This window comes from Gordionus sp. m RMFG-2023, chromosome 3 (genome assembly GCF_954871325.1).
Source record: "Gordionus sp. m RMFG-2023 chromosome 3, tfGorSpeb1-WG-v2, whole genome shotgun sequence".
Lineage (NCBI taxonomy): Eukaryota > Metazoa > Nematomorpha > Gordioida > Chordodea > Parachordodidae > Gordionus > Gordionus sp. m RMFG-2023.
This window is the reverse complement of record NC_088777.1, coordinates 21,083,825-21,103,348: the sequence shown is the minus strand read 5'-3', so window position 1 is coordinate 21,103,348 and position 19,524 is coordinate 21,083,825. Positions and strand designations below refer to the sequence as shown.

General features: G+C 28.6%; 2 protein-coding genes across 2 annotated transcripts; both read left to right on the top strand.

Moving 5' to 3' along the window:
* Nucleotides 1–14,385: 14,385 nt before the first annotated feature.
* LOC135926800 (uncharacterized) lies at nt 14,386–15,390 on the top strand. Its single transcript, XM_065462731.1, has 3 exons — nt 14,386–14,421; nt 14,602–14,763; nt 14,902–15,390. Exons 1-3 carry the CDS (start codon nt 14,386–14,388, stop codon nt 15,388–15,390), a joined length of 687 nt encoding a protein of 228 aa, XP_065318803.1.
* Nucleotides 15,391–16,196: 806 nt separating this feature from the next.
* LOC135926799 (uncharacterized) lies at nt 16,197–16,709 on the top strand. The gene has a single exon (XM_065462730.1). The coding sequence runs from the start codon at nt 16,197–16,199 to the stop codon at nt 16,707–16,709; it is 513 nt and encodes a 170-aa protein (XP_065318802.1).
* The last annotated feature ends 2,815 nt before the right edge of the window (nt 16,710–19,524 follow it).

Genomic DNA, 19,524 nt, shown 5'->3' with positions numbered 1-19,524 from the left:
GGGTCGCTGGCCAGCCCATGAAGGTTTCTGGTTTAGACCGAAAAACATTACTTTTTAAAAACTTCCGGCACTAATTTCATAGACCTGCAGAGATGCCATTTGCACGGCCCGGCCTGGATTTTTTCTCAAAATTTTTTTCGACCAGGCCCGTCTCAGCTTTTTTAAAATAAATTTTCAGGCCTGGCCCTACTTTAAAAAAAAAATTTCAGGCCAGGCCCAGATTTTTTTAAAAATATTATACTTATTTTTGATTTATATAGCTAATAATGGCGATTTAAAATATTTAGTTTTAAAATATACGGTCCGCCCCGGATTATTTTTAAAATAAATTTCAGGCTCGGCCTGGGTTAATTAAAAAAAATTAAAATAGGTCCGGCCAGTGTACCCAGGACGGGCTAGGCAGGACCTGCAGGTCTCTAACTAATTTATTAAGACCAATAATGGAGGATTATAAAATATATGGAATTATTTTTTTTTATATTTAGCGAATTTGAAAAAACATATGAAATCAGTGCATCCAAATATATTTAATGAGATGGCTCAGGGATCCTCCATTTATGACACGATGCCTGGGATGCGGAAGCCCTTACCCCATGAAAATTTGATGATTAATAAACTAATCCTAATATTCCTAATAGAGACAAATATATCTTTTAGCACCATTGATAATCCAGCCTTTAAAAGAATATTCAATAATGCAAATAAAAATATTAAGTTATGGTGTAGACAGACCATTAAAAAAAATCTTGATAATGTATATAATTTGGCCAAAAATAACTTAATTGAAAAATTAAATAATCATACAAATTTGTTTTCTATTACTACTGATATCTGGACTGCTAATAATAACATGTCATTTTGTGCCCTTACCTTTCATTATATAAATAAAAATTGGGTTCAATCTGGTATTGGATATGATAGCGTTTCCTCATCCACACACAGGAGATGAAATTTGCTAAATTGTCTTATCTTCATTAGAAGAATTCAAATTAAAAGATAGAATACTGTCAATAACACATGATAATGGATCTAATGAGGTCAAGGCAGTCCAATTGTTGCAAAAATATTATCAATCCCATTACTCAAAAATTTTATATGGACATCGCTGCTTGGCCCACATTATTAATTTAATAGTAAAGGTGGGCCTTAATTGTTTTGAGGAGTAATTGAAAAATATAGAACAGATAGTGGCTAAATTATATAGCTCGTCAAAATTCATGCAATCATACAAAGCAGTAAGTGGGGCAACTAAGATACCTCTTGCTGTTAAAACGCGATGGAACAGCAAATACCTAATGATATCCTCTATTAATAAGGTAATAATTATTATTGTATATTTATTATATTCTTTTTCTTAATATTTATCTTTTTAGAATATGAATGCTATATAAGACCTGATCAAACAAGGTATAATAGGGGCAGATATTACTCCAACTCCTGATGATTGCGCGTTCTTCATAAAGTTGGAAGAATTTCTATTACCATTTTATCAAATAACCGTAGAAATATCCAACCAATCTCCCACAATTGGGATGGCCCTATTATTTTTTAATGATATAATGCAGAATTTGAAAAATTATACTGTGATTATTTCTGATTTATCAATAAAAGAGGCTGCAACTCTTATGTTAAAAAAAGCTAACGAATATAGTGAATATATATTCACCCCATACAATTATGCAGCGACATTACTTGATCCTATGATCAAAAATTCGATTATTACAAATCAAAAGGAAGACCTCGCAAATAAATATTTTGATATTTTTAAAAAATTTTGAAAAAATATGTCCGAGCCATTTGATGCGTACAAATTTGATAATAATAACAATCCCTCAATTTCTAAAACCATTTCAATATTGCAGGGATTGAAAAAAAGGTATATTTGTTCAATCTTAATATATAATCTTTAATATTTTATATTTATCCATCGAAATTACACATATATTAGATTGGTGGAGAGGAAATGCTGAAAGTTTTCCTCATTTAGCAATGATGGCCAGGGACTATCTATGCCAACAGACAACCTCAGTGGCATCGGAAAGAGCTTTTTCCTTGGCCGGAAATATTATGACTAAAATGAGGAACAAGATGGCCTCATCGACGCTGAAACAATGTATGGCACTATCCTCCTGGGACATATATATAATGTCTCTTCGTGATGAAATATGGCAATAATTTCTCAGGTGTAACAGTATATGCAATCATATTTTTAATAAACATACATCAATTAGAGAGGTAAGAATAATAATATAAAATATCACTTATTTAGGAATTGATTTAAGTAAAATACTATAAATTTAAATATTTTTGTTAATAGGTTATTTTTAGCTTATATTATTATTCGTAAAAGTCTAAAATGCAGTCAATTTTAAAACATAAATTGAAATTTCAGATAACTGCAGGCACGTGAATATTAATTTAGAAAATTCTAGCCGTTTAAGAACATTAAGTATCATGCATGTTATATAATAATATTATTTATCTCAATAAAATTAGTAATATTTATATATTTGTTTAAATTTTATTTAAAGCGGGGCTTGCAGTATGTTCTATCTACCGATCGAAATATATAATGGAATGGGAATTTTTAACATAATATATTATATTTTGAATGTATATTATATTATTTTTTATTTCATTATATTTATAATAAATTATATTTATTAATTTATTTGTTTAAATATAAATTATAATAAATTATCATCATATTTTGCGATTTTTAAGATGTTTATATTAACCACGAAAAAAAATTTCTTATAAAAAATATATATTAAAATTTCGAATATCTTGCCTAATATAGAATTTTTTATTTTTGACAATTGTCACCTAGATACTAGATACTTGGCGGTTCCTTTGGCAAAATGTATATGTTTTATTTTGACTAATGACCAGTATATCATTAAAAATAAATTACTTAATTAATTTTTTCCAAAGGCAACATCCTAAGCCAGCTATCGGTAGTCTCATGGAGGACATTTTTTTAATCTTTACTTAAATGATTTTAAACAAAAAATTTTAACATATACCTTTTAAACAATAATAATTTTTAAGAATAGTATATAAAATATAAAAAATTTTAAAAAATAACTAGTTTTTGTAAGACATGACTCTAAAATCTAAAATAATGTGTTAAATACTATTTTTGAGGCTATTATGTTTAAAATTACGAAAATTAATAATGATACAATACTCATATTTTAAGAAATGCAGTTAAAATCATTGATATCTTCTAGTTATATTAGCATCAATAGTTTTTTTTAAAAGTAAATAAAAAAAATTCCTACAATATAGTAGGCTGATCTATTTTATATTTAGTTAAGTAAAATGATAGAGTTTATCGTACGTATGTCGTAATCATAATCAGTTTTGTCAGTCAATAATTTGCTTTGGTAATCCTGACTGAGACTCGTCAGGACTAGACTACCTAATTATTTTGGATAAAAATTTTCCTGCTCCTTCTAAGCCTTATATTAGCTTAGTCGAGACTCGAGAGGGAACGCTAAATCATATATATTATATACTTTCCTAGTAGATTCAAAATAAAATTCAAAATAAATGGGGTTTTGTCCCGCTTCTGGACTAAACATCATTTATTTCAGAGATTTTATTACACAATATGATAGATTATATTTTTTTTGCTATATAAGTTTTTGAGATATAAGCATTTTAAAAATCTTAAAGATTCCAATGTGGCACTTTTTTGTACATTTGAGCCCCTATATATGGAAAAGCAGGTGTGCTAGCTAGCTAAAATAAAACGACTTTCTCATTATTTTACCTATCCCAGAAATTTTTACTAATTTAAAAGAAGCCGATTCGGCTTAGCCGCGACTTGAGTCGAATTTTTAGTCTTAAAAAACGACTCAGCCTCAAGCGGCTTAATGAGCCGTTTGAGTCGACTCTTGAGATACAATTTTTTCATAGTTAAATATACAGAGTTAGCTGTTGTTTTTGAACATAATCTCTTATTTTACAAATTCTCTTAAAACTAGCATTTATTTTAAAAAAAAAATTTTGAGATTAAAATACAGATACCTCTAAAATTATATCTAGATACAATATCTTTTTTATAATAGTGAACCTAGTAGATAAAGATACGATATTTTTATATTTATGTTTTATCAATTCTGATAATCATCAATCCAATAAATTTCTATCTATCATATTTATTCACTCTTATAGTAATCCTATTAGGTTGTTAATTCATCCAATCCACTCATATATTAAAAATATTTTTTTATTTTCCATATAAATAACTAAAATAATAATAATTTAAATTTAACTTAAAAAATAAACAACACTATTGGGAATGGGATTAATGTAGAATGAAATAATAAAGCTTAAGATTAATAAATAAGGTTTATAAATTTTTTTAGTTTTCCTTATAATCATTTCATTTTAGTATCTACAAAATCACCACAGTAAATGTGATTAAAAAAACATGATTACTCTACCCTACCCAAGGTAGAGCTCTACAAATTCAATTTTTTTTTGCCTGAGCCCATTGCAACTTATTCTAAAACCCTATCTCAGTTATATATACCTATTGATTTTTAGGCACTACTAGCACCATTTTCCTTTCTTTAACTCCGAGTCTGAAAATATTTAAATAAAAAGAATTTTAATTTTTATATTAAATTTAATACTATCTGTCCTCTTTGTTTTATTCTCAGCAATAATTTTGGGAACTTTTAAATTAAACGACCCGATATAAATTTTTTTATCCCGAAGCTAACTTGCTTTTGCAGGACTATATAATAATTAAAAACAACCCGGGTCTGAACCCCGAGCACAGACTCCTGGTTTGAACCCCGAGCACAGACCTCGGATCTGAACCCCGGGTTTGTGCTCAGGGTTCGTGCTAATAGCAAGTATTAGCACAAAATTGGGTACTATATTTTACGACCAAGCAAATTGCCCGGATTTCGGCAGGGGGAGAGGTGTAGCTTGAGAAGCGCGGTGTCAGAGTAGGCGATGAATTACAAATAGTGATGACTGATGAGTAACAAATGGCAATGAATCGCGAAGTATGAGATATCAGAGTTTTATATAAAAAAAAATACAATATAGGTATGGGGCCAAGTAGGTAAATTAAATTTTTTTAATGCATCGCCATAAGACAGTGGGGTAGCTAGATATTTTTCTTTAGGGAGGTCACCTATAAAAATCTGGTGCGCTTTGTGCCTCCCCCCCCACCCAGATCACAGGCTTTTGACTTTTATTTCCTCGGTTTTTGGCCAGTTTTATCTTAAATATTATATATTTATTTCTATATTTCCATATATATTCAATTCTAATAATATCAATTATTATACTTTTGAACATTAAAAAAAGGTAAAAGATGTGTTCCTTTGCTTCTAGTAAAATAGGTTGAATTCTCCTACCAAAGCAAATATATAAGTATTTTCATACATTCCTTTAATTTTTTTCTTTAAAGCTTAAAAAATAAATTTAAATCATTAATTATTTTTATTCATAATTTAAAGTTGATCGGTTGTTTATAAATAAGAACTCAACTTATTAATATAAGTGAGATATTTAATTTTTTTAAATATTAAATATTGCCTTAATTATAAATGATATATTACATTAATTATTCGTATTACACATCATAATCAGAGTTTGATAAAAATCTTGAAAAATTTTTTAAATTTTTTAGTCTAATATTACCTAAAAATTCTAAATTAGTTAACATGCATACAAAATCTTTCAAGATAAAATTTTTAATTTTAAGCAAAAATCAAAGATTTATAACTCTGATATAAATTGCAATTAAGGATATATTATTTTATTTGAATAAACAAGGGCTACACCCTAGCCAGACTTCCAGTGGGGGGGGGGCAATTTAAGGGGGAACTTGGGAATCACAATTGGCGCGAAATCAGAAATATCCATGAATAACAAATAGTGGAGAGTAATAAATGCGATGGATCACAAATCATGAGAAATTAGATTTTAAATAAAATTATAATATAAGTATGGGGATGACCAGTATAAATGAAGGGGAATAATGTTATAGGCCACAAAATGATCGCCTTAAGGAAGGTAGGATTCAGAATATATATATATAATTTTATTTAAATTATAAAAATACTAGTAGATAGCCCGTCAAAAATGACGGGGAATGAAAATTTTTTTCTTACCTTTATGCATGTTACCTGTTATTTGAAAATAATATCCAATTTTTATTCTTCTTACCTCCTCATCTCTTCAGGCCAGGTTTAATCCATTAAAACTAAATGCTATGTGAAGTGTTTTATTAAATAAGTAAAATAGGTAAAGTAAGTCAAAGTATATTTAATACAAAATATCACGTATATATATATATAATGAATTCAATCCTTCAGGTTATGTAATTTACAAACGAAAAGTTAATATTATATTCAATTTAAATTCAATTTACAATTACATTTATATTACAGTTCTCCCCACTATAAATTGAATTCATCGTGATAACGTAGTGGGGGTTTCGAAACTCTTTTTTCAAGAGTTGTATTCTCATGTTCTGCCTTTTCCACTTCTTCGGTCAACGTAACGGGTATTTCCTTCTCTTGCATATGTGCATCCCTCAATTGATCTGCATGCTTGTTTTTAACGATCCCCTCTGATTCCACATCGTACAATATTGCGCTTTTTCGTTGTAACACTTTTCCTTCATGCCACCCTGCTGTCCTTTCGTTTGCTATCCAAACTTTTTGCTGCTCTTCAAACTCCCGAGGTTCAACACTTCTATATTTGTAGTACTTTTGTTTCCATAGAGCGTTTTCCGTCCTTTCTCTCGTTGATAATTTCCACTGATCTAATGTCGTCCTAAGCGACCTTCCAAACATCATCTCGGCAGGGGATTTACCAGTAGTTGCATTGGGAGTATTACAGTGAGTAATTAAAACATTCGCTAAATTTAACTGGTCCGGAGTCCCACATCTCCTTCCAGCATAGAAACGCGTCTTTATCGTCCGTATATATCGTTCAGCCAAACCATTCGGGCTATAAGGGGCCGATCTAAAATGTTTTATATTGTTTTTAAAAAGAAACGTTTTGAATTCAGAGCCAGTAAACTGAGTACCGTTATCTAAAACAAAGTAGCGAGGTAACCCAAATCTAGCGAAATAATTACGCAGATTATTTATTACACTCGCCGAATTAATATGTGTTAAAATTACAACTTCAACCCATTTGGTAAAAGCGTCTACGCAAATTAACCAATAATTTCCAGATACGGGGCCTGTCAAATCAATGTGTAATCGTTCCCAAGGTCGGGTAGGAATGTTCCAATTAATGGCACTTCTTTAGCTCCCGGCCTTCCTTCTTGACAACTCTTACAACATTTAACAAAGTCTTCAACATCAGTATCGAGATTTGTCCAAAACACTTAATATCTACACAATGATTTCATCCCCACTATCCCAGGATGTCCTCGATGAATCACATATAAAACCTCCTTTTTTAAAATATCTGGAATAATAATTCTATCATTATAAAATAATAATCCTTCTTCGAACGAAATATTATCTTTAATCGAAATATATTTTTTTACAATCTCCGAATAATTATTTATATTATCAATATACCAATGATTTTTTATTAATTTAATAATCTCTTTTAGGTTTATATCATTGCTCGTTTCACTTACGACTTTACTGCGAGTGAAAGATAAATCTTCTATTAAATTAATTTTTAATCCTCTGATTTCTTCTTTGAATTTTTTTGTAACATCATTGGTTTTTGCTTTCTCTACCCCCAAACGGGACAGAGCATAGGCACATTTGTTATGATTACCTGGTCTATATATTATCTCATAATCATAATTTAATAGTTTCGTCGCCCACCGTATTAAACGGTTATTTGTTATTTTGTTAAGATCTCTTTTATCACCTAAAATATATTGTAATGGTTTATGATCAGTAACCAAGATAAAATGTCTTCCAAAAATATATTGATGAAACTTCTCGATAGCAAACATGATCGCCGAAGCCTCCCGATCAATTGTGGCATAATTCTTTTCAGCCGCCGAAAGTGTCCTCGATGCGTAAGCAATCGGTTTCTCCTGGCCAGTAAGAAATCGATGTGCAATAACAGCTCCTAGACCATCTTCGGAAGCGTCACAAGAAATCACGACAGGGATAAATAAGGAATTATTGTATCTTCTTTTGACAATATATTTTTAACTTTAGTAAATATTTCATTTTCTTTAGCTAACCAAAACCAACCATTTTTACTCATTAGTCGGTGTAAAGGCGCACAAATAGAATGCAAATTTTTAATAAATGCCTCATGATAATTCACTATTCCAAGAAATGAACGTAGTTCTTTAACATTGGAAGGTGTTTTAAAATTTTTTATAGCGCTAATCTTATCTTCTGTAGGGTGAATTCCGAAACTGTCAATAACATGACCTAAATAAGTGACTGACTTTTCTCCGATTTTAATTTTATCGGTCGTCGTGGTCAGTCTAGCCTTCTCAAATCTTCTTAATACTACTTCCAAATTAACTATGTGATCGGAATTATTCTCACCTGCAATAATTATGTCGTCTAAAAATACACTAACCATAGGAATTCCCTTTAATAGGTTTTTCATAAAGCGTTGGAATATTATCGGAGCGCTAGTCAAACCAAATGGAATTCTTTGGTATCGGTAATAACCGACATGTGTCGAAATTACTAAAAGGTCCCTACATTCTGGACTAACTCCGAATTGTAAAAATGCATCTCTTAAATCTATTGTTGAAAATATTTTACCACCCGCGATTTTATTTGTTAGGTCGACGAAAGTTGGTAGTAAATCGTTATCGATCGCTAGATATTTGTTGATTGTTAAACGAAAAATCTCCGCATATCCGTACGGCACCGGATTTCTTTAAGATATTAACCGTTGGTGTAGCCCAAGTGATTGGAGTTATTGTTGGATCCACCTTCTCAATAACGCCTTCGTCTAAAAGTCTGTCCAACTCAGCTTCAATGGTTCAACGCAACGGAAAAGGAACTCTTCATGCTGGTAATGCAATCGGTAACGTGTTCGGTTCTATTCGGATGACTGCCTTTTGCAGTTTGATTTCACCTAATTTTTTTTTAAAAACTTGAGGGAATTTTGAAGCAATCGTATTTAAAGAGGGAACATTCATATTTATTTTATTAATACGAACTTCTTCCGGTAGTTTTATATCAAATTCTCTAATGAAAGGCATCCCAAAAATAAGGGAATTCTCCCCTTTAACTACCCAAATAAGTAAAAATTTCGAAATATTTTTTACTTTGACTTCTACGGTACATTTACCTAGTACTTCGATTTGGATATGATTATATCCCACTAATTTATAAGCCGGTGATAGTTGTGGTCTGCCAATACGATTCCAGGTGACCTCATCAATCACACTACACGCGGCGCCGGTATCAAACTCCATAGCTAGCTGCAACCCATTTATCTTCGCATCGATGGTTGCTTTATTTGAAAATGACAGGCGAGGTGTCCGTGGCAGAATCATTTGTATGGCAGTTCTACAATCTTTCGCTATGTGGTTTGCCTTACCGCAACGAAAGCATATCACTTTCTTTTGAATAGAGTTAGGTTTGATACTAGGTCTATAATTATTATTAGGAAAATTGTTACTAAAGTGTTTATTATTATTGAATCTATTGATGTTTGTATAATTATTATTTCTAAAATAATTATTTTTCGAACCCTGTGTTGGCTTATTTTTAATTATTTTATTAACTTCAGTCTGGGTTTCATTTTCCAACGAAGACAGCGCGATCGCTAAACGCACAGTCTCTTCAAAAGTAATATTGCCTTCGATATACTTTGACCGAAGTTCTTTGTCCAACTCAGGTAAGCCTACTCCTAGGATAAATATATCTCTTAAAAGTTCATCAAAAGGCGGTTTAAAATTACAAAGAGAACAGACAGTTTTAACCCTAATTGAAAAGTCAATAATCGTCTCATTGCATCTTTTTAGCGTAAAAAAAATTTTCCTATTTACGAAAATGCTCGAACTATCCTTGAACACCAAATTTAAGCTTTTTATTAAAGTATCATAATTTATCATCTCTAAATTTATTGGAAAGTGAAAGTTCTTAATTTTGATAAGATTGTCTGTTCCGATATAGGCTAAAAGCAGGTCTTTTTTTGTATTTAAATCTATAATATTTCTTACTTTATAAATTAATTCCAAGTTAAATAAGTAGTCCTGAATATTTACTTTTTCTTTGACGAATTCTGGAATATGGAATTTAATAGGAACTACTTCCATTGAGTCTTTAACTTTAATAGGAACTACTTCCATTGAATCTTCAACTTTAATAGGAGCTACTTCCATTGAGTCTTTTACTTTAAATTTAATAAATCAAATAAATCTTCTCTAAAAATATCGTCGCCAATGAAGTGTTTTATTAAATAAGTAAAATAGGTAAAGTAAGTAAAAGTATATTTAATACAAAATACGTATATATATATAATGAATTCAATTCTTCAGGTTATGTAATTTACAAACGAAAAGTTAATATTATCAATTAAAATTCAATTTACAATTACATTTATATTACATAGATCTTAATTTTTTTGTTACAAACATAGATTCACAATAGTTTTGTTGGCCTTAACAGACATAAATAGATAATTTGCTACATAATATAATAATAAGCAATGAAGGAATAGGTGCACAAAAATTTTGGTACCTTATATTTTCTTTATATGTAAAAGATACAATGTCAAATCTGACCACTAGACCATTCTTTATTGGCATAGACAGAGAAAACAATTCATCAACAATTTTAAGAGATAAATTTAAAATTTTTTTAAATTTTAAATTATTTTTTAATTTTAAATTATTTTTTTATATATCATTGTTATAAATAATGAATTGTATCAAATATATAATTGATTATTGTTATTATTTAGAATATTACTTAATAAATAAATTTATATAATAAAATAGAATTGTGTTTAAATTTTTAAATCTTTATTCTGATCACCTTATAATTTAAAATCCCTGAATTTATTTGACAAAAAATTTAATAAAAAACTGAAGTTAATGAGTCATTTATTAATTATATTATAATTTCTATATTATTCAAAGCACTTTCATTTTTATTAGAATTATGTATTTATATTTTAATAATCTAATTTTTCAATCTTTATTAATAAATTTAGACACTATTTTAATAAATAAAAACTTTATAAATATTTATTATAAATAGTAAAAGATAGCTAAAAACAAATTTGGACATTAGAATAAAATTTTATTTAGGAATAAAAATAAATACAAATAATATATATATATATATATACATAATTTATTCTTTAATGCTATTAAATATTTCAAGAGCAGTTTGACCATTTTCTATTGATTGTTCTATTGGTTGAATTTAATTATTCATTGTGATGGAATAGAAGATTTTCATTGGTTCAGATTTAAAAAGGTATTGGTTAGGTATACTAAAACCATCTAGCCCTTCTTCCATTGAAAGAAGAAATAATCTTGACAAATGTTTTTTAAGACAATTATAAATTTTACCTGTTTGGAGATGGCTTCTATTTATAATATTCAATAATTTTTCATCCAATTTTTGGCTTGGGGATGAAGTAACATTCTTAATACTCTGACTAGTATCAAAATTACTAGTGGTTAGCCTATCAGCAATTGTAGGCTCCATAAATTTTATATACTCCAACCATTTGTATATTGTCTATCAATTCATATTTAAAAATATATTATATATTAGTCATCCCATGCCCTAAAAATATAAATATATATATTAATATTAAAAAATATATCATATTTCTTACATTTTTGAAGGAATATCCATATTTTATCGTATCAAAATTTTTGTTTTATAAAAAAAAGTTACAAAAAAAGCAAACCAGATTGCGTTTTTTATTGGCGCAATTGGAAAAAGTAAAAGTGCTCAATTTAAACGAATGCATTTGAAATGCATAAGTTGCGTTTGAAACGCTCAATTTGTGCGCACTATTAGTCGTTTTTAAAAACCTTAAAACGAGCCGTTTAACAACACTAAATTATACGTATAAATAAATTTCTTGATTTGAAAACTATTTAAATAAAAAAAAAGATTAAGTTTTTTAGTATGTGACCCCCAGACCCGGGGTTTGGGTCTAAAAATTAAGTAAACCAGCTATGATCACGAGCTCCGGGGAAAGACCCAGGGTTCACACCCTTAATCGCCACGCTTAAAAAATGCGAACATGTATTTTCTTTGAAAAATATTACAAAACTTTACTGAATTTTTTATTAATATATAAAGTATTTAAGAATAAATGGGGAGAAGGGGGGAGGGTTTAGCTAAACCTTTTTTCACAAAATCGATTATTATAATTCTCCCTCAAAAAATATTTTTCAATTATTTTTTTGTTTATTGTTTAAAATTATTATTTTAGAAAATAAATGTCCAATCCCTCCCCCGTTTATCTATCCCATTGTTATTCAAAATTTGTAACAATAATTTAGCAAGATTTTTTGGTTCTTATTATTTCAATTTATTATAAATATAATTATTATAAATATAATTATTATTAATATTATATTTATTATTTTAAATTAATTTTTATTTTAAAAAAAATTTTAATTATTATTTAAAAAAAATTTTAATTTTAATTTAAAAAAAAATTTTAAAATTTTAATTTTAATTTTAATTTTATAAAAAACTTTTATTTTTAATTTTATAAAAAACTTTTATTTTTAATTTTATAAAAAACTTTTATTTTTAATTTTATAAAAAACTTTTATTTTTAATTTTATAAAAAACTTTTATTTTTTTTTTATAAAAAACTTTTATTTTAATTTTTATTTAAAAAAAATTTAACATTTTTTTAAATCTATATATTTTTTCCTTTCTATATTTTTTGTATGGTAACCGCGTATTTTTAATAAAAATATCTTTATATTATGTGTACGTTTATTTATTAATAAACTGAATTAAATTAAATGTGTCTTCCTTTGAATTTTTTTATCATAGAAGAATGCAGAATCTTTAGTTATTGTTATAAGGGATATTTAATCCTGGAGAAAAAATGTTAAATAAAATTTAAATAATTTTTATAGACTTTTCGTCTTGCCCCGCCCATATAAAAAAATTTAAACCACGCTCGCCCCCCCCCCCCCCCCCCATATAAAATTTAAATATGCCCATTCTTCAAATTTTTTAAGCATCTTATAACAAATGAATGATTCAGTTTCAACGCTACACCCTCACTAAAAATTTCATAATTTAGTAAGCATAAAAAAATATTCGATTTAAAATATGATCAAAATATTTATGTTATTCATATTATTTGTTATTATCATGCAAAAATAATAATGAATCCAAATTTTTTGTGTTCAAAAGCGTTCCTATTTTTTTAAAATACCATTTTAAAAAAATTTTTAAAATAAAATGCATTTTATAAATAACGCATGTTGTTTTTTTCACCATTAACAATATTATTTATTTTTTAAATGTTTTTTTTATTTGAATTACATGATTTTTAAATAAAAGAAATTAAGATAATATATAATTTTTACGTTGATAAATCTTATTAACTTTGAACCTTTGCGCAAATAAACAAGAATATCTTCTAGTTCAATCTCCAATAAAAGTTATCATTCAACTAACATTAAAAACGATCCTAATTTTTCTTCGTCTATATTAGTTCTCATCTTATTTTTTATAATTTTTAATTTACTAAATGTTCTCTCACAATTAACTTGTGTAAATGACAAAGTTAAAATGTATTCATATGTCAAAAATAAATTTGTGTATGCACTTGTGTACATATTGTATCTTAAGAATGAAATACACGCATATTAAACAATTGTTACATTTATTATCACATTCTGAGTTATTAACTTATTGTACTTTTTCATTAGACTCCTCACCTGCACATACGATATCATCGTCCATTTCATTTAATTCTGTTATAAAATCTTTGAATTCACAGGCAAATGAACACAATTCGTTATGTAATTTAACACTCAATATATTTGCCAGTTGTGTTAGTTTTTCGAAGGCCTTTTCAGGAATACCTTTACTATTATTTTCATTAAAATGCTTAGGATATAAATATTGCATATTAAAAGTAAGCTCTCTTTTCGCAGAAAACCGTTCTGATGTTTATAACTTGATCAATTATATGACGAAATACTTCGACCCTATAATTGCAAATCAAATCCAATAAGTTTTTTTTATTTTATCTCATTAATTTTTTCGACGAAACAGTTATCGGTATTGTGGTATTTAAAATTTTTTTTATAAAGCATATATTTTTTAATGTTTGTCTAATAAGAAAAGAAGACAAGATTAGCAAGTTTGAATATTAGGACACTTAAAGGTAAGACGATAGAATTGGCATCAATGTTAAACAAGAAAAGTTGATATAGCGTGCATACAAGAAATGGAAAGGTCAGAAGACTTTAATGATTGGAGATGGGTATAAATTGTACTATAATGAAATTGTTAGCAATAGAAACGGTGTAGGCATCATCCTCAGTCAAGATCTAACCTCCTCATTTGTAGAAGTCAACAGGATCTCTGATAAACTAATGAAGATAAAACTCTGCATTGGTCAATCAATACTACACATTCTTTCAGTATATGCCTTTGTTGCAAGGAAGAAGAGAAAGATGACTTTAGAGCTATTCTTGATGAAGCTGTAATGGAAATCCCTAAGGGTGACCTAGTCATAATAGGTGGTGACTTAAATGCGCATGTGGGAAAAGCAAGAGATAGCTACAAAAGGCATCATAACATTGAAAGAATAGATTTCTCACAAGTTAGTAAAAAAATGTGGACGGACCTTTCATCCAGATTAATAGACACTGCCAAATCAACACTAGGCTTGACAAGGGGAGGCAACAAATCATACAAAGAAGTATGGTGGTGGAATGAAAAGGTACAAACCACTATAAAGGAGAAAAAAGCCCTATATGATGACAAGACAAGATACAAAAAATCCAAGAGATTAGCTACAAAGGCGGTTACTAGAGCCAAATCTATGGCATACGATGACATGTACGAAGATCTACATACCAAAGAAGGGCAAAATAAAATATACAGATTAGCCAAACAGCGAGAAAAGAACTCTAGGGATATAAACGTAGCTCCGATAGTAATCATAAATAAAGATGGGAAATTGATAATAAAGGAAAAAGAAATAATGAATAGATGGAAAGAATATTTTCTGGAGCTTCTCAACTTTAATCCCCACATACTACATCTAGATGAACACTCCCAATGTCAAAACCTTGTACAACCAATAACAGAACAAGAAATAATCACATGCCTTAAGCATATGGAAAACAACAAAGCTAGGGGTCCAGATGATATTCCAATAGAAAGTCTTAAAGCACTAGGAGATGATGGAATACATCTCCTCACAAATCTGTACAATAAAATATAGAGAAATGAAGAGATCCCTCAAAAATGGAGGCAGAGCTATCTAGTTCCTATCTTCAATAATAAAGGGGATCCACACAACACAATTGTCAAAATTACAGGGGCATAAAACGAATGTTACACTGTCTTAAACTCTACGAAAAAATAATAGAAAAAAGGTTAAGAGATAAATCCAAATAGGAGAGACTCATTTGGCTTTATGCCTGGAAGATAAACAACTGATGCTATCCACGCAATTAGGGAAATGAGTGAAAAATACAGGGACAAGAACAAAAAGCTATACATGGTCTTTCTCGATCTAGAAAAGGCCTTCGATAGAATCCCAAGAAAACTTATCTGGTGGGCGATAAGCCACGAAAAGGTTCCCGAAAAATATATAAGAATAATACAGGATATGTATATGGGCCATACAACAATGGTCCGTAGCACAACAGGTACTTCAGCAGGCTTCACAATAGCCGAAGGAGTTCATCAAGGGTCGGCTCTCAGCCCAATTCTCTTCATTACAGTAATAGATGTATTAGAACTATACCTCAAACAATCCCGTGGAATATGATATTTGCAGATGATATTGTGATGCTTGCCGAATCCAAGGATGAAATGAAAGAAAGACTAGTGAGCTGGATAAATATCCTATAAAAGCAAGGACTAAAAGTAATTAGAGAAAAGACGGAGTATATGGTGATAGGAGGAGATGAAATAGAGAGCATTGAAATAAATGAATTGCAGATATCGGCAATTGAAAGCTGCAAATAATTAGGCTCCACTATACAAACAAACGGCACAATAGAGAAGGAGATAAAAAGTAAAATGAATCAAGTGTGGTTAAAGTGGAGATCTTTATCTGGAGTGCTCTTTGACAAAAGAATCCCACACAAATTGAAGGGAAAAATTTACAGTTCCATAGTACAACCAACTATTCTATATGGTTCGGAAACATGGCCAACCAAAGAATCAGATGAGAGAAGTCAAACTATGGAGATGAGAATGCTGAGGATGATTACTGGGGTAACAAAAAAGGATAAGGTGCAAAGTACAAGAATACTAGGAAGTTTAAAGGTAGTGCCCATTAAGACTAAGATAATTGTAAACAGACTTAGGTGGTATAGACATACAAAGAGAAGGCCTATGAACTACATAGGAAATAAGGTAGAGAGTTTGGAAGTGATGGGTAAAGGTAAAAGAGGAAGGCCAAAACTTCAATGGGACGATAAAGTTAGAGCCAATATGAAGAATTATAAATTAGATAAACAAGATAGAATGAATAACATAAAGTGGAGAGAGATATTGAAGGAGCTTACCACCAGAAAAGGTGAAAGCTAAAAGAGAAAAAAAAAATCTAATAAATTTTAAATAACAAATAAAAGTTTGTCCATTGTTAAAATTTTTTAGCACTTTTTAAAATTATTTAGCCAGCCCGCCCAATTAGATAGAAGGGGGTGGGCTAAAAACCAGATCGTTTGAGCAAAAAAAATCGAGAAATATTTTAAATAACGATTATGACAATTATCGTTTTCTATGGTAAATCCTCACTGAAATTTTAACTTAACAGGTTTGCAATAAATATTTTTAGCTATTTGCTTTGAAAAAATTCAAAAAAGTTCAAAAATAACGATTATGACAATTCTCGTTTACAATATCATATATTTAACAGTTTGCTTTAAAAAAATTAAAAGTTCAAAAATTAAGAATATAACAATTGTCACTTTTCTGTGGTATCTTCACTGATTAACATGTTTACAATATATATATTTACCAGTTTGCTTTAAAAAAATCCAAAAAAGTTTAAAATAAATATTATGACAATTGTCACTTTTCTATGGTATATCCTCAATGAAATTTTAACTTATCATGTTTACAATAAATATTTTTACCAGTTTGCTTTAAAAAAATTCAAAAAATAAAGATTATGACAATTGCCACTTTTATTTGGTATCTTCACTGAAATTTTAATATAACATGTTTACAATATATATATTTACCAGTTTGCTTATAAAAATTCAAAAAAATTTAAAAATATATATTATGACAATTGTCACTTTTCTATGGTACATCTTCACTGAAATTTTAAATTAACATGTTTACAATTATTTTTACCTATTTGCTTTGAAAAAATTCAAAAAAATTCACAAATAATAATTATGACAATTGTCATTTTTCTATGGTGCATCTTCACTAAAATTTTAATATAACATGTTTACAATATATATTTTTACCTATTTTCTTTGAAAAAATTCAAAAAAGTTCACAAATAACGAGTATGACAATTGTCCCTTTTCTATGATACATCTTCACTGAAAATTTAACTTAACATGTTTACAATATATATTTTTACCTATTTGCTTGAAAAAATTCAAAAAAGTTCAAAAATAATGATTATGACAATTGTTACTTTTCTATAGTACATCTTTACTGAAATTTTAATATAACATGTTTACAATATACATTTTTACCTATTTTCTTTGAAAAAGTTCCAAAAAGTTCACAAATAACGTTTATGACAATTGTCACTTTTCTATGGTACATCTTCACTGAAATTTTAACTTAACATGTTTACAATAAATATTTTTTGCTTTGAAAAAATTCAAACTTAATTAATCCTTTTAGTCGACTAAATTAGTCGTTTTAGTCGACTAATAGACTAATTTAGTTGCTAAAGGTTCACATCCCTGCTTAAATCTACCCTACAAAAGCGTGTGAGAAAGACTCCGATCCTAAGGGCCTAGATGGTCTAACCTGTTTATATTCCAAAGGACTAATTAGTCGCCATAGAACTATAAACACTTGACCAAAAACGAATCAGGGATGACCAGCTACTCTACCTTTTGTAACCAGTCCACATATCCCTGTTTGGGAAAGACCAGATAGGCTTACAAGCGAAAAGGTCAAAAATTAGAAAGTACCACGACTTTCTGATTTGGACTTTATTCCAATAGTTATTTCTACCGATAGTTCCCTAGTACCTCTTGGCTATTTTTATTATAAAATTTAAGGTAAATCATCAAATTAGTGGTGATCATGAATCCTCTTAAAACGTTAATTTGAAGATCTTTTATTTTTTAAAAATTTTGTGTAGATTTTTGAAGATCGCTGCGATCAACGATCTTCAAAGATCTTCATGATATTTATTCTTTTTACCCCTTTATTAAAAGCCCAGATGTTTTTCAATTTTATTAATATAATATTTCTTTTATGTTTTATACCTCTCCTCCTGCCTTGATAAAAATTGAAAAACATCTGGGCTTTTAATAAAGGGGTAAAAAAATAAATATCATGAAGATCTTTGAAGATCGTTACACAAAATTTTTAAAAAATAAAAGATCTTCAAATTTTACGATCTTCAAAGATCTTGCTCAAATTTTTGAGCTAGATCTCGCTCAAAAATCTTCAAAGAAGATCTTTTGTACAACTCTGCTCAAATCGCCGTGTTACGAGGCAACTATCCTTGGATCTAAATGAAAGTCTTTTATGCCCCCCCCCCCTCCACTTTATCCTCTTATATGTTTTTCTTAGTTCTTGTTTTTCTTAGTTCTTGTTTTTCTTAGTTCTTGTTTTTCTTAGTTCTTGTTTTTCTTAGTTCTTGTTTTTCTTAGTTCTTGTTTTTCTTAGTTCTTGTTTTTCTTAGTTCTTGTTTTTCTTAGTTCTTGTTTTTCTTAGTTCTTGTTTTTCTTAGTTCTTGTTTTTCTTAGTTCTTGTTTTTCTTAGTTCTTGTTTTTCTTAGTTCTTGTTTTTCTTAGTTCTTGTTTTTCTTAGTTCTTGTTTTTCTTAGTTCTTGTTTTTCTTAGTTCTTGTTTTTCTTAGTTCTTGTTTTTCTTAGTTCTTGTTTTTCTTAGTTCTTGTTTTTCTTAGTTCTTGTTTTTCTTAGTTCTTGTTTTTCTTAGTTCTTGTTTTTATACTTTTTAAAAATTTTACTTAATTTTTTTACATGTTATTTTAATATAGTTTTTACATATTGTGCTATTTCAAATATAAAAGCATACAAATTAAATCCGTTTTTAAATCAAATCTTTTATAAGAAAATATTAAAAATTAAAATTCATTTATATAGTATTATTCTCGTATATTTAAACGATTATTTTCAAGTGGTCAAATTATAGGATAGGAGATGACCTATTGAAATAGAAAATTAAAAATTGGA